This window comes from Phacochoerus africanus, chromosome 7 (assembly GCF_016906955.1).
Source record: "Phacochoerus africanus isolate WHEZ1 chromosome 7, ROS_Pafr_v1, whole genome shotgun sequence".
Classification (NCBI taxonomy): Eukaryota; Metazoa; Chordata; class Mammalia; order Artiodactyla; family Suidae; genus Phacochoerus; species Phacochoerus africanus.
The window spans coordinates 103,013,637-103,030,458 of NC_062550.1; the positions used below are offsets into that span (position 1 = coordinate 103,013,637).

General features: G+C 39.6%; 1 protein-coding gene across 7 annotated transcripts in view; it reads right to left on the reverse strand.

The window, feature by feature from the left end:
• METTL25 (methyltransferase like 25) overlaps positions 1–16,822 on the reverse strand; it is a 130,591-nt gene that overhangs the window by 44,884 nt on the left and 68,885 nt on the right. For all 7 annotated transcript variants that reach the window (XR_007135975.1, XR_007135976.1, XM_047788352.1 and 4 more), the window contains one exon: positions 14,382–14,455. Coding sequence is in view for 5 of the 7 variants with exons in the window: in XM_047788352.1 (XP_047644308.1) it covers positions 14,382–14,455 (74 nt within the window). In the remaining 2 variants the exon portion in view is untranslated. The remainder of the gene's footprint in view (positions 1–14,381; positions 14,456–16,822) is intronic.

Genomic DNA, 16,822 nt, shown 5'->3' on the forward strand with positions numbered 1-16,822 from the left:
TTCAAAAAAATGTTTCTTTTCTTTTCTTGTTTTTTTTTTTTTTTTGTCTTTTTAGGGCTGCACCCACGGCATATGGAGCTTCCCAAGCTAGTGGTCAAACTGGAGCTGTCACCGCTGGTCTACACCACAGCCAGGGCAATGCCAGATCCGAGCTGCACCTGTGACCTACACCATGGCTCACAGCAACACCAGATCCTAACTCACTGAGCGGGGCCAGGGATTGAACCTGTGTCCTTATGGTTACTAGCCAGATTCATTTCCACTGAGCCACGATGGGGAACTCATGATTTTTTTTTTTTTAAATCCAAAGGGACAAGCAATTCTTACCCATGAGATAGTGATTTTGGTTCTTATTTTATACTATCCATCACTGCTTAACGGATTAACTTGAGAGAAAACAGCACAGTAGGAAAGAGTGTAGATTCTAGATGATTCTATCACCTGCTAGCTCCTTGTTTATGAAAGTGGGATATTAATAGCACCTATGTCACACAGGCACTGTGAGGATGTAACTAGGTTATGCATGTAAGGTGCTCAGAACTGTGCCATAATGTGAGCAGTTTTGGTTACTATCACAATTTTTTTTTTTTAAAGTCATAACTAACTAGAATTAGTCTGGATTCTCCTCCAATTACAAAGTTAAGAGAACCAGAGTAAGATGCTCACAGGTAAGTGCTAACCATGGCAAACTGAAGAGATGATATAATGCAAATGTACGTCATATCCATCTGTTTCCTGGGTTTTCTATTTCGGATTGCTTGAAAATGAGAGAAACGTGTTAAATATTAATTTACCCTCCTCTTACTTTTCCTTTTCAGAATATAATACCCTTACACTGCTAGGAAATCTCACAACATGACCATAGGTTATAAGATTACTTTTAGTGTATTAAGCAATAATTTGCTGCATAAGCCTTTTCCCTTTAAATCCTTTGTTGATGCGTACTATTTCTGACCTGCTCTTAGCAGTCGCAGGTAAGGGATAAAAATATGATCCAAATGGAACTAGAAACAGGAGTACTTAACCACGTTATTTCTCTTTAAATTCCTCCAGTGCTTCCCGTGACTCTTAGAATTAAGATCTAAACATACAAGATGCTAGAAAATAAATCTTGTACTTGGTCCTTTCTGACAACCTCTCTTGGGACCCTGCTCTCCAGTCACAGGGTTAGTCTGTCCACTTTCTTGAACACATCATGCTTTTGCCCCCAAACACTAGGTGTGCTACACGTCGCTCTTGATTTTTCTGCCTAAGGAATCCCAAATTCATTCTTTCAGATCCTATCCTAAATGTTATTCCTTTAAGAAAGTCGTCTCTGGATTTCTAGATGAAGTTATTAGGCTCTTGACATGAGAACTTCTCCTTCATGTGTTTACTCTTTTCTCGTTTATCTGAGTGTCCGTCTCTATTTCAAGTCAGTGGACTCCAAAGAGGAGTGAACATACCTGAAGGGAAAGAGAGCATCAGACTTTTTATTTATATTTACATCTTTACCTTTTTAATTTCAATTTTTCAACTTATTTACAAATCTACACAAAAGGAGTTCCTTTCGTGGCTCAGAAGTTAATGATCCTGACTAAGATCCATGAGGCTTCGGGTTCGATCCCTGGCCTCGCTCAGTGGGTTAAGGATTCGACATTGCTGTGAGCTGTGGTGTAGGTCATAGATGCAGCTCAGATCCTGAGTTGCTGTGGCTGTGGTGTAGGCTGGCAGCTGCAGCTCTGATTTGACCCCTAGCCTGAGAACTTCCATATGCTATAGGTGTGGCCCCAAAAGAAAAACAAATATATGTATATATAGAGAGAGACAGGAGAGAGAGAGAGAGACAGAGAACTACTGAACAAATATATAAGGAAACAAAACATAGTAACAGTTAATATGTCATGTTTACGACGTGCCAGAGACTCTGAAATCCTTTGCTGTATTCACTTACTCATTTAATCCTTACAACAACTTGGTGTAGCAGGTCCCATTATCATCCCTGTTTTAAGGATGGTGAAACTTAAGAACAGAGAGGTTAAATAAACTGCTCAAAGTTTGAATCTAAGAAGTCTCCCTTCAGAGTACGGGGTATTAACTGACATTAAAGATTAGCTCCAGCATAGTACTTGAATAGGAATCATACTCAGTTCCGTTAAACTGCAGGTGAAGAATGTCTATCTGCTTTTATAGGCAGACAGAAGCAGGCAGATTCCACGACATCCTATTAAGAGTGTGTGTGTTCATATTCTCACAGAAAATCTATGCAGGCCCTCCTACTGCATCCAAAAAGAAGGGAGTTTTAGTGCTTTGGTGCAACTACGTGATACAAAATAATTATAAAAATTAAAAAACTACACTCAAAATGGTATCACATGGTAGGGGATTTTTTTTCTTTCCAAATAATTTACTGCTAGACATACTACTTAAACTTACCAGCAGTTAGGGCTGGTCAGAAGTATTTGGCACTCATGCTAATTAGATAATTCATCCATTCATTCTGCAAACATTTCTTGAAATGGTGTATATGCATGTTAGTACAGTGGCTAGCACAGATTCTGAACTCAAGATGGAAATGAGTTTGAATCCTTACTCTACCACTTATTTATCACTTAAAACCTCCCTTTGCCTCTCGTTGTTCAATGGTAAAAGGCTGAACATAAAATAAGAGAGACTATGTGTAAAAGAATGAAATTAGAACATCCTTTAATACCATCCCCCAAAATAAACTCAAAATGGATAAGAAACCTAAATGTAAGACCGGATACTATAAAACTCGTAGAGGAAAACACAGGCAGAGCACCCTTGGACATATACTGCAGCAATACTTCCTTGGATCCACCTCCCAGAGTGATGAAAATAAAAATAAACATAAACAAATGGGACCTAATCAAACTTACAAGCTTTTCCACAGCAAAGGAAACCGTAAACCAAACAAAAAGACACCTGCAGAATGGAAGAAAATATTTGCAAACAAAGCAACTAACAAGAGATTAACCTTCAAAATACACAAACAGCTCATGCAGCTCAAGATAAAAAAAAAACCAAACAATCCAATCAAAACATGGGTAGAATATCTAAACAGACATTCCTCCAAAGAAGACATACGATTGGCCAAAAAGCATATGAAAACTTACTCAACATCACGAATTATTAAACAAATGCAAATCAAACTACAATGATGTATCACCTCACACTGGTCAGGACGGCCACGACCAGAAAGTCTACCCACAGTAAATGCGGGCGAGGGTGTGGAGAAGAGGAACCCTCCTACAATGCTGGCATGATGTGCGTTGGTACAACTATGGAGAACAGTACTGAGCTGCCTTAAGAAACGAAATGCAGAGCTACCATATGATCCAGCAATCCCACTCCTGGGCTATATCCAGACAAAACTGTACTTTGAAAAGATACATGCACCTCAATGTTCACTGCAGCACTATTTAAAACAGCCAAGACTTGGAAGCAACCTAAGTGTCCAGTGACAAGAGGAATGGATAAGGAAGATGTGGTACATATATACAATGGGCTACTGCTCAGCCATAAAAAAGAATGAAACAATACCATTTGCAGCAACACTGATGGACCTAGAGATAATCACACTAAGTGAAGTAAATCAGACAGGGAAAGACAAACATCGTTATGATATTCCCATATGTGGAATTCACTCATATGTGGAGTATAAATTAACTTACTAACAAAACAGAAACAGACGTTGAAAACAGACTTACGGCTACCAAAGGGGAAAGGTGGGACTGACATATACACACTGCTATATATAAAACAGTTAAATCAGCAAGGACCTAATACACAGTACAGGGAATTCTACTGAGTATTCTGTAATAACCTACATGGGAAAAGAATCTGAAGAGTTTAGATATATACACACATATCTGAATCGTTCTGCTGTACACCTGAGACTAAGGCAGCACTGTAAATCAACTATACTCTAAAATAAAAATTAAATCTAAAAAAAGAGTCCATGTACTGTGCCTGGCTCAATGTCTGACAAACAGTGAAGAGGGGTTATTCTCCTATTATTGTGTTGGGTTCTAGGGATAGAATCACCCCCAGTTTATAAAAAATATTTCATAGTTTATAAAAGACGATAGGTGAACAAAGCTTATAGTCCAATGTCACAAGCACAAAACGGTGAGCAGAGCGCAGCATAGAGAAGGGAGGGCTTTAGCTACTGCGAATGACTAGGGAAGCATTTCTAAAGGAGCAATTAAGTTTCAAAATGTTCCATTTTCCAACCGTACTGTGCACAGCAATATTGATAAAATAAAGGAGTATATATTAACATACTAAAATGGTGCTAACAAGTAAAATTTAGAAATAGGTTACAGCAATTCCCCTGCCCCCTTTAGGGATTCCAAAGAGGTATTTGAAAGTTTACAATAGTCCATACGATATGAAAGGATAATTGTGTAAGAAATGTAAGGAATAAGGCCTTTCCTAAAATTTAGTAAATTTATTTGGTTCTATGTAAGACTGTATTTGAAGTGAGTGCTATTGTTAAAAAAGTCTGAATAAAACTAGTTTTTTTGTTTTTTTGTTTTGTTTTGTTTTGTCTTTCTGCCTTTTCTAGGGCTGCTCGGCATATGGAGGTTCCCAGGTTAGGGATCTAATCAGAGATGTAGCCGCCGGCTGACGCCAGAGCCACAGCAACACAAGATCCGAGCCGCATCTGCGACCTACACCACAGCTCACAGCAATGCTGGCTCCTTAACCCACTGAGCAAGGCCAGGGATCAAACCCGCAACCTCATGGTTCCTAGTCGGATTCGTTAACCACTGAGCCATGACGGGAACTCCACAACTAGTTTTATACTTTCATAGGGATGGGAGGGAAGGGAAGAACCATTAATTCCATTTACATCTAAGAAAAAAAGTATATTTTACAGAAAACAGAATGTGAATTTAAATGTTACAGCCAAAGCAACAGAAGATTCAGTATTCAGGCTTTTAGGACTTTTGGAGGTAAAGGTTACTTTTGCAGGACACAGCACTCATCTCTCAAGTCTGGGGGTCTTACACATCAACCTTCTTAAAAATAACATCTGCAAAGAGAGTTTATGATGCAGAATGCAATCTGCTCTTTTGCAGCTGCAAGAAAAAGACAGTATTTTGTTGATCAGCCTTTAGAGGGGTCTATTGTTTTAAGGATAAGTACTGCAATTCTAGCAACTAAGAAACAAGAGAAAAAAGAGGGAGGCACAAGAAAAATCTCAAAACTTACCATACAGAAAGTAACAGGGCAGAAGTGGATGGCCACCATGTGGAATACAGGGCAATCTCATTTTTAATTTTAATTTTTAGTAAGTGTCAATTGCCTTTTTCTCATTATTTAACACTAGAGATTTGGAGTCCGCCTTTTATAATTATATATTATAACATCATAGAATCACTTAAGTCTTAATCTTTGTTGAAGTGTGTGAAGATAGAACTCCTTCTGTTAATTAGTTACTGTAATTAATATAGTTAATATAACTGTTTTCTGTAAGGAAACACCTGAGATCAGGGATCTGGATGCCGTCTCTTCCCACCTCCTCTTATGTATCTTCACCTTCTCTTTCCTCACTGAGTCTTTAATTTTATCACAGGAAAATGCTCAAATTTCTCTGTCTGAATAAAGGAAGCTAGCAAACCGAGACTCCCCCAGCCCCACCCCAAGCAAAACCTTCCTCTCATCCTACATATGAAGACTATCTCCTACATGATGGGTGTCACAGGACCAAATGATGAATTCTGTAAGCATTTAATTTATGTGAATTCAATAATATATCTTGGTATGTCATTAAAATACGTAGAATAGCTTATATTTGTACTTCATACTATAGAGGCAAACAATATGCACTTACACATTTTATACATTTAATTACTGTCCTGGGTTATATATCAAAATCCATAATACAGTACTTTATATAGGATTTTCAAGGGTAAACTGAACTGTACATGACTTGTTATGTTCCACTGTATGTGACGCATTTTCTATGCAAATTTCCTTACTCATTAGGCCGTGAGTCCCTTCTTTACGTGGCCCAGAAAGCATGAGAAGCCATGTCAAACTCTGGGTAGCTGGGCTGTGACAAGGCTCCTGGACTAGTTCCCAACACCGCTGACCACCCTCCTGAGAAAGAGCAGTGGTATTATCCTTCGGCTCCTCCAGGAAATGTCCAGTAGTTACCTGTTTAATATGTCTCTGCCACTCCACTGCGACCGAGGTCCTTGACGGCAGGATCCATGGATTATTTGACAAACTAATCTGCAAGGCCTAGAAGAGTGCCTCAGATCACAGACAGCACTGCTTAACATGAGGCAGACTGTTCAGTGAACATGACTGACAGCAGGAAAAGAGCAAGAGTCTGGCTACAATCTAGTTTTGCCTCCTTGGCAATAAGAATTCTTTCCTTCTTTTTTTTTTTTTAAGGGCTGTACCTGAGGCATATGGAAGTTCCTGGGCTAGGGATTGATTCAGAGCTGCAGCTCACGGCAACGCCGGATCCTTAACCCACCGAGCAAGTCCCGGGATCGAACCTGCATCCTCATGGATGCTAGCTGGGTTCTTAACCCACTGGTCCATGATCGGAACTCTAGAACTCTTTCTCATACAGATCTCAAGAATACTCAAGAATACTCTCTGAAATGGTATTGTACTAGGAAAAGAACAATTGGACTAGGAGTCAGAAGATCTAAATTCCAGCTTCCATAAACAAATCACCTCTCAGGGCTCCAAGAGAAAACTGAAGTGCAATGGAGGCGACACACACTCTGTGGCGCAACAGAGAGACGTAAATGAGGTAACACGCATGGACGATGACGGTCAACTGCAGAGTCCACAGAAATGTTAGGTCCACGGATATTTATTCTACTTTATAAAATTACAATTATAATTTTGGTAACATAACTGTGTTGGTACTTACTTTTTATTTTTTTTCTTATTAGCGCTGCACACATGGCATATGGAAGTTTCCAGGCTAGGGGTCAAACTGGAGCTGCAGCTGCCGGCCTACACCACAGCCACAGCAATGCCAGATCCAAGCCACATGTGCAGCCTACACCGCAGCTTGTGATAAAGCCAGATCCTTAACCCACTGAGCAAGGGCAGGGATCAAACCCACATCCTCACGTGCTGGGTTCTTAACCCACTGAGCCACAACGGGAACTCCAGTATTTACTTGTTAAATAAGTACTTTGAGTTGTTAAAAGTTCTGGTTTTACTTGCTGCTCATACAAGAGGTTTCATTCACTGCTTGACCACTTGCCATGGAATGTGATAAGTTAACTGGAGTAACTTAAAACAGTGGTCTTCACGTGGTGGTAGATGAGGAATTGACAAAGACTTTCAAAGGGGTATACAGTTGGGGATGATTTTTAAGCAATCAGTTACCACCTATACTTTCTTACACCTACTTCTCTTAAATTCACCTATTTGGGAAAACATCTACGGTCTGTTCTCCTACATTCCCTTTCACCAACAGCCCTCCTCTGGCTTTAGCTTGGCAAAGCAAAGGCACACCTCTTGCCCATATTACTATGTTGCACTGCCATGAAATGAAAGATCCTCCGAAGCATCAAAGACAGAGACAAATAATTCCCTTACTAGAGGCATTATAAAGGCCACCCCCATTGTCTCAACGGGAGATGCATTTCAATAAAGTTTTACTCTTCGTGTTTAATAATTTAAAATAAAAACTTGAAATGTATATTGTTTACACATACAAGTATTCCTGTAATAATAACATGATGCAGAATCATCTCTTTTTTTAACATTTAGAGCTTTACTGCTATAGGAAATTCTGTCATCAAGTGGCCATGATATAAGAGTGAAAAGAGAGCAAAGGCCAGTCACCAGAAGGAAAAGGATATTGCACCACGTTCTCATTTTGGATTTAAAGCATGACTAGACTTACTATATATAACAGAAAATATTACTAGTCCAGAAAATACTTCATAGTATTTTATACTTGACTGTCAACAATATATGTGATATTAAACAAAATAATCACAAGAATCTTATTTTGCTATTGTCATTTTTTTTTGGAGTAAGACAAATAATCATATTAATCACAATGAGATCACAGGACGAGTTAGAATAATTATTTCCATGATTTTTCTGTGTTTTTAAGAGTGTGCCTCCATAAAACACTTGGTGCTACAAATATCAATTATGTGTATATACAGTTTTGAGAGAAAAAAGGTTGTATTAACAAATAAACACTGATTTCAACAAAGTTGAACAGATTTTTTTTTTAATCTTTTTGCCTTTTTCTAGGGCTGCTCCCACGGCATATGGAGTTCCCAGGCTAGGGGTCTAATCAGAGCCGTAACCACCAGCCTACGCCAGAGCCACAGCAACACAGGATCTGAGCTGCATCTGGAACCTACCACAGCTCATGACAACGCCGGATCCTTAACCCACTGAGCAAGGCCAGGGATCGAACCTGCAACCTCATGGTTCCTAGTCGTATTCCTTAACCTCTGAGCCACGACGGGAACTCCAGACTTCTTTTAACAGTAATAGCAATCACTTACTATGTTCCAGGCATTCTTTCAGGCACTTTATATATATGTTAACTTACTCTTCCCAACATCCCTTTGAGGTAGGTACTAGTATCTACCTCAATTTACAGATGGGAAAACTGAAGCAAAAAATAGGTTAAGGAATGTGCCCAAGATCACTGTTACTGTCCAGTGAGGACTGGACTTAAAACCAGACAGCAGAGATGCTGTGCTTATGCACTTAACCATTACACTCCGCCAACTCTCACCAAACTACTGGTGCTCTTTAAAATAGGAATGTGGGAGTTCCCGTCGTGGCGCAGTGGTTAACGAATCCGACTAGGAACCATGAGGTTGCGGGTTCGGTCCCTGCCCTTGCTCAGTGGGTTAACGATCCGGCGTTGCCCTGAGCTGTGGTGTAGGTTGCAGACGCGGCTCGGATCCCGCGTTGCTGTGGCTCTGGCGTAGGCCGGTGGCTACAGCTCCCATTCAACCCCTAGCCTGGGAACCTCCATATGCTGCGGGAGCGGCCCAAGAAATAGCAGCAACAACAACAACAAAAAAGACAAAAGACAAAAAAAATTTAAAAATAAAAATAAAAAATAAAATAGGAATGTGCACTGGGAATCTTACAGAGGGGGACAGTGCATGAAGCATTTTCTTGATTAAGAAATTCTTTTTTCTCAAAGTTGTGTTAGAGAGTCTTTGCTCTTCAGCACAACAATCTGGACAGCACTTCTGTAGAATAATCAGACTGATTTATCTTTCTTCAAAGGCATTTCTAAAATACTCTGGAGCCGGCTTACTTGGTTTGTGGCTTGTAGTGAATGAAACTAACCAAACAAACCCGATTAGAACTAGAGAATGGCTACAAACAGGTAAGTAAAACAGGTAGAGTATTAAGCACAGCAACAAGAGCTGATAGCAAGCTGACGAGAGAGAAGAGCAAGCAGACAAGAATGTCAGAGGAGAGTGGGGGAGGCCAGCCCAGAGATGATGATTCTGCGTAAAGAGCCAAAGAGAATGAGCCACGGCCACGGGGACATCCGGGGAGGTGCACTCCAGGCAGAGGAGACACTATGTACAAAGGCCCTGAGGCAGAAAGAAGGGTTCCTGGCATTTCTAAGAAATAGCAAGGAAAGATGAGCAGACACAAATAATTGAGAAAATAGCAGAAATAAGATCAGAGAGATAATGAGTAGCTACAGCATAAAAGGCTTTGTAGGTCACAGTGAAAATATCAGCTTTACCTTTAAGTGAATAAGAAACCATGGCAAGACTGGAAGCAAAATCTCACATAAAAATATTAATAGGATCGCTCTGGTTATCGTGCAGAGAAGAGACTCTAGGGGGCAAAAGCAGAAGCAGCAGGGAGGTTACCACCTGCTCTAATCCAGATGAGAGATGATGGCCTGGATCATCATCGACGACGGTCATCCAGCCACAATGGTGGACCAGGGTGGTGGCCCTAGGGATGCTAAGAAGGGGCAGCACTTCAGATATCTTTAATGAGAGAGACCACAAAACTGCTGAAGGATGGGATCCAGGCAGTGTGAGAAAGAGAGGCATCAAGGTTGCCTCCCGGATTCCTGGCCTGAGCAACTGGAAGAATAAGGCTGTCATTAGCAGGACTACAGACGTGAGATTCGTCAGCATGGAGACGGCACTGAAAGCCATGAGACATGAAGACATCACCTACGTGGTAGGAATAGATAGAAAAAAGCACGTCAACAATGAGAGGTCTGAAACAGGAAGAGGAATCAGCAAAATAATCTGAAAAAAAAAAAAGAATGAAAAGGGTATCTTAAGAGGGAGTTGCCCTACATATGGGAGAAAAAAGTGGTTTCAGTAAAAAAATGGGAAATTGTGTGGAAATACTGATGGCAGGCTAAGTAAGATGAGGACTGAGAACTGACCAGGGAATTTAGCCACATGGAGACATGACTGCCCCTGAAAAGGCAGTGTGACAGTGACGGAAGTAAAGCCTGATTGGAATTCAAGTGACAATGGGAAAGCAACTGGCAGCGCTTTCAACAAGTTTTTCCAATAAAGGAAAGAACAGATAGAGGATGGTAGTTGGAGGGGAAAGTCCGTCTATTTTCAGAATCTGTGCTCTTAACCACTAATGATATGTGACTTCATTTAATAACGCTAAAAACTGGCCGTCGGGGCTCACTAGGTGGCAGAGGAGCAGACACAAAGAATTAACTGTATATTTAGATCCAAAAAGAGCAGCGAATCACAGATTAAGCACTCCGGGAGAAGAGAGTGAGGAGAAGAAAAAGATACCAGAGATGTCCTCGAAGCTGGGTTTTAAAGGAAACCTACAATTTCACTTGCCAGAGCGCAGGGGGCAAAGGATGGCAGACATAAGGAGGCCAGTGTTTCAGGTAGGCAGAGGAGCTCCAAGGAAGCAAACAAGGTGCAAAATTAATTGCATGGGAAATGGGCCATCTAGTGCACCAAGGAGTGTGCATGGGCCGCTGTCCGGGGTCCGAGAAGGAAGAACGGAGAGATGAATTAGGTTGGAAAGGGCATTCCTGACACCTTAGGGATGGCCTTGTGCACCATAATAACGATATTTTAGTTTCTGAGTACAAAGTAGAGGAATTATCAAACATTTTGAAGTTAGAAAAGTGACATGACTTTTTCTGAAAGATAACGGTGGACTTAAAGAACAGATTAAAAGGGGGCCCTCTGTCAGAATAAAGCATGGTTAGCATGCTAAAAAGGCATCAGTATTCTTCCTTTTAATAAAAGTGAATGCACTGGATCTACTTAAAATTCTACTCGAGTGAACACACCACCACCCACATGCTTTCCGCAAAATCAATTGTAAGAACATGGTTTACTTGTAGCATTTTCCAAAGAAGCAACATGAGTGTAGGAAATTTGGGGAAAAAGTGAAGTAGACATATACTAAATAAGAATAAGCATAAGAAGGACAGAAAGTATCAAAATTCAGTTTCTCCATGACCACAAAATATTTGTGAAATTACTTATCTGTGCCTTTTATATGTTAATACATATTGAAAGACTTAAAGGGTCTTTTAAATCTTTCTTTAAGACAACATAAAATTTTGCTGAAAATGGCAACCACTTAAGGAAGTTCCAAAAATGTTCAGAATGCTCGTCAATTTAAAAAGATACAGACTTGTTCATTTTAATTTGACCACACACTGTGGACTAAATAATTAGCTTAAATTTTGTGAGCCAGTTTGCATGAGCTGTCCTTTCCGGTACCTATTTACTGCAAAATCAAAATGAAAATTAAACTAATTCATAATTACATCATCAAAAATTATGTGTTTTCTTAGAGAACAGACTTGTGGTTACCGAGGGGGTGTGGAAAAGGAGTGGGAGGGCCTGGGAATTTGGAGTTAGGAGATGCAAGCTAATACATGTAGAATGGAAAAACAATAAGGTCCTATTGTACAGCACAAGGAACTATATCCAATCTCCCGGGACAGACCATGATAGAAAATAATATAAAGGAAGAAAGTGTGTGTGTGTGTGTGTGTGTGTGTGTGTGTGTGTGTGTATGACTGAGTCACTTTGTTGTACAGGAGAAATTGGCAAAACATTGTAAATCAAATGTAATTTAAAAAAAAAGAGTTCCCGTCATGACTCAGTGGCTAATCAATCTGACTAGCATCCATGAGGATGCAGGTTGGATCCCTGGACTCGCTCAGTGGGTTAAGGATCTGGCGTTGCCATGAGCTGTGGTGTAGGTCGCAGAGGTGGCTCGGATCCAGTGTTGCTGAGGCTGTGGCGTAGGTTGGAAGGTGCAGCTCTGATTGGATCCCTAGCCTGGGAACTTCCATATGCCACGAGTGTGGCCCTAAAAAGCCAAAAAAATAGATAGAAAAAACCAAGAAGAAACAGAAGACTGACAGAAAAGACTATATATCTTTTGTATGCTGTTTCCAGTACTCACTGTGAAAGGCAATACTAAAGGAAGTAAATATACACATCAATCTCTCTGCTCCATCCCAAAATGTTTCAAAGGATTTTCATCCCATGAAATGTTTTCTTTGGCATTTTACTCCATTAGGATGTTTCCAGATAAGGACTAATTACAATATTTTAAAAATTACATAAATTATTGAATTCTAACATAAATGTTAAATGCTAAACCACGGTTATAATTAATAGAATAAAAATGCTATAATATTTAAGTCCACGAAAAAAGAAATCACAACATAACCACCGAGTAATACAGGCAAGCAGGAATACGGAGGGCTGGAGAGATTTGATTTTTTTTTTTTTTTGCTTTTTAGGGCGGCCCCTGTGGCATATGGAAGTTCCCAGGCTAGGGGTTGAATTGGAGCTGCAGCTGCCAGCCTACACCACAGCCACAGCAACTCAGGATCCGAGCTGTGTCTGCAACCTACACCACAGCTCACGGCAACACTAGATCCTTAACCCACTGAGCAAGGCCAGAGATTGAACTCACATCCCCAAGGATACCAGCTGTATTCGTTTCTGCTGAGCCAGTTTCTGCTGGGCCAGGACAGGAACTCCTCGGTTTGAATTTTTAAGTGAGAAGAAAGGTTCAAAAGAGAGATGATTTTAAGTGGTCATTAAGAGAAGAACAAACATATTAACAGATAGGTTTGAGGTCCTAAAGGCAGGCAGACAGTCAATATTTGTGGACATGAATGTGGATATTTTGCAACTTTTTCAACAAGGTTAGCGTCTTGGGGTGAGCTCAGGAAAAGGAGCTAGTTTTCAGGAAACCATGAGAAATGTGCTTTTCGACATTTTAGAGATTAACATATGGGAAAGAGAATGGAGACTGGGATACAGATTTGGGAATTGTCTATATAGAAATGACACTTGAAACCAATGCTATGTGTAGATATTTGTACGTCGTAATTTCTTTCTCTGAAAAAATGGATTATTTTTTCTTACAGAGAAATTATACTTAACCTGAACACTGCTTCTATCTCTGTCAGTAAGTGTGGATTCACCTTTTTTTTTTTTTTTTTGGTTTTTTAGGGCCACACCTGAGGCATATGGAGGTTTCCAGGCTAGGGGTCGAATCAGAGCTATAGCTGCCGGCCTATACCACAACCACAGCAACATCAGATCAGAGCCATGTCTGCAACCTACACCACAGGTCACGACAACGCCAGATTCTTAACCCACTGTGTGAGGTCAGGGATCAAACTCACAACCTCATGGTTCCTAGTCGGATTCGTTTCTGCTGTGCCATGACGGGAACTCCAGGATTCACTCTTGAGAACCTGAAAATTGCCTATTTTAATTTGAAGAATAATCCTATTATAACCACATGGCATCAGAAGATTAAAATTATAATTAGTAAGCAGACATTAATGAAAGCTGAAGGGATTTCAAATGTATGCCTGAGTAAAGGGGTTGTTGAACTAATATGACGAAAAATTCTCCTACTCCTTGCCTCTCTGTATAAGCAGCCATTATTTGGGAAAAAAGGAAACAAAATAAAACAAATGCAGGACTACATTCTACCAGCAGAGACATGAGTGGCCACAATGGCTGTTTTTAATTGATAGTACTGAGTTCAGTGGTTATGCTGCAGTGGTTGTGAAATATTTTAAATATAACTCCTGCTCATATTATAATCTTACATTCTCTGAATGTAAGATTTTAATACTCCTCAAATTCTAAAGTACATTTTATATGCATTGCTTTATTATCACAACAATCTTTTAGGACAAAAGGGAATCATTAGAACCACAGTTTAATAATGATCAACCTAAGATATAGTTGTTGCAAATTTCTGTGTTACTAACTCAAACTCAAAGCTTTTTTTTTACCAATAACAGTGATCCTGAAAAAATTCATCTGAAAACTAAACATCACTTAACTTATAATACAGGGTAAGTTACTCTTATTGAAATAAAATCCCCATACCATTTGGTGATGCCATAACAATCTTTAATAATATCCTGAAGAACGGCACGATAGAAGAGTGATTCAGTAGGCAGCTGAAAAAAAAAAAGTAGATATATATGAGCAAAGGAAACAAATAAAAAACAGAACTCAAAGCAATACCTGAGAGTCAGGATCATAAGTGCGTATCAGAAAACTGACTTTGCTGCTAAACACAGGGGATAACTTTATAACTTTTCTATTCTAAGTTAAAATGTACCCTGAGGCTACTTCTCAGTGAGAAAGTAATTCTGCAAGAAAACAGAAGAAACTATAAAAGAAGTCGTAGTGAAAGAGAAAGAAAAGGCATAATCAAAGAAAAATTAGCTAATGCCCCAAATGGACTGCTTATCAGTTAAAAATGTAGAAATAAAATTTCACAACCAATCAAGTCAGCTCTGTATAAGACAGCAGACAGGAAGGCTACATGCCGAGAGAAGAGAATGTGGGTCTGTCCTAACGGTGGTAGATTAGAGATAATATTAGGATTCACAGCCAGAGAGAGAAGGTACTAAGTAAGAACATACCAGAAATACGTCTGATGCCTAAAACATCTCAGCATTGGCTACTACAGATTTGAGAAAAAGAGTTTTGGAAAGGACATGAGATCAGAAACTAACATTTTGGTAAGGCATCATTTCGTGGGGAAAAAAGGGTAGGAAGTGTCTATGAAGTTGCAAAAGCTTTGGAAAGGAAAGGAAGAAGGGCCCTAAGGAAGTAGGATTGTTTCAAAGAGGTGGAAGTTTAAAGAGTACTTTACATAAAAGGAAGACTGCTTTACTGGGGCAATCTAAGAGAGAGCCTTACACTGAGAAATTATTTGAGAAGTGGCCAAACTCTGTCCACAGCCCTACAGACCTCTTCATATTGATAGTTTGGAAAAGTCCAACACAAAATACTCAGAAACAACAAAGGTGTTTCCATCACAGTTACTACTGGGGAAAAAAAAAAAAGAAGAAGAAGAAGAAGAATGAGCGAGTATGGAGGAGGTCAACAATAGGGAAAGCTGTCGAGAAATCAAATACGGTAAAAACCAAGAACGGTTCGATGACTGGTATTGTTTCAGAGACAGAGTTCAGTGGAAGGTGTGTATCCACTGATTTCTCCTGTTGTACCTTCTATTCTCTTTTGAGCCCCAAATCGTTATTTTCACATGTTTTCAACTAGAACATGTGTGGCTTCAGATGGAATTTAACAAAAAAATAAAATGAAATTATGCCTGCTGCTCAGGCAAAACATCTAGTACACCGCCCACTTCTAACATCAAGTGCCCACACTGTGAGCCCCAAGTGCTGAGACTACAAAAAGCCGGAACTGAGAGGTGAGGGTCAAGCACGATTTCTTGCCCCACGGCACTGTCTCCTTAAGTCCCTGGAGAATGTCTGCCTCAGAGGATCCTGCCAGTGTCTCTGAACACCACCACTACATCCTCTCCGGACGGTGGCAAGAGTGGGGCGGGGGCGTCCCGTAGGAAATGGTGTTAGGAATATCACAGTCCCCAACTCGACTCCTAAATAATTCACTGAAAGCAAACACATATGTATAGTTGAGTGCCTACACTAAAATTTATAACCTTCAAAAAGCATACTCTTCATCTATCTCTTTTCAAATAAAACTCATAGATTTGAGACAAAAAAATCTCTGATATCTAAATTTTCCTTTCCTGAAGATTTCTCCAAAACTTGTCGTGAACTGTTTCCCATCCCTGGATATATTTTCGATGTGACATTTTTTCATCTTGAGTAAGCCTTTCCTACAGAAGCCCAACTTTCTACTTTACCACCCATTCCCTGTTTTCTCCAAATCCTTTCAGTTCCCTCACAAAAATGGTGAGATACCTTTTCATATGTTAACACTTAGTCTTATATTGTTTTTTTTTTGAAATTCAAGGCATTTGTGGAAATAAATTATTACATGAAGTGAAATATTAGTATTATAAATGGCTTACGAAGTCCTTAACTTTTCATTTGATTAGCCGTAATAGAGACTTGAATTTTACAGAGATTTTATATGACACTCGTAAAAAATATTTTAGCTGTTATTTGAACTAAGAAAGTCTAGCTCTGAAGTCCCAGTACTAAGCCATGATGCTATCTTTTCTCTCTGACACTTAGGCAGGGACACGGTGTCATTAATGTTTTTTTTACTATATGCTTTCATTTAGGAAAGAAGAGAAGAGGCTTCTAAAAATAAAGCTCTCCTTCTCATGCCTTTGATAAAAAAACACATAAAATGGTATATAGATAATTTAGAAATAAATGTATATTTATACAGTTATTAAAAACTGGTGGTAGAAAGGCCCCCTCCAAAAGACCAAGAAATGTATTTTAAGTAAGAGAACATTCAAAAATGGAATGCACAGAGGAATACAAACAGGATAGAATAAATCATCATTCCCAAGTTACTGCGAGGAAATCAAGAGC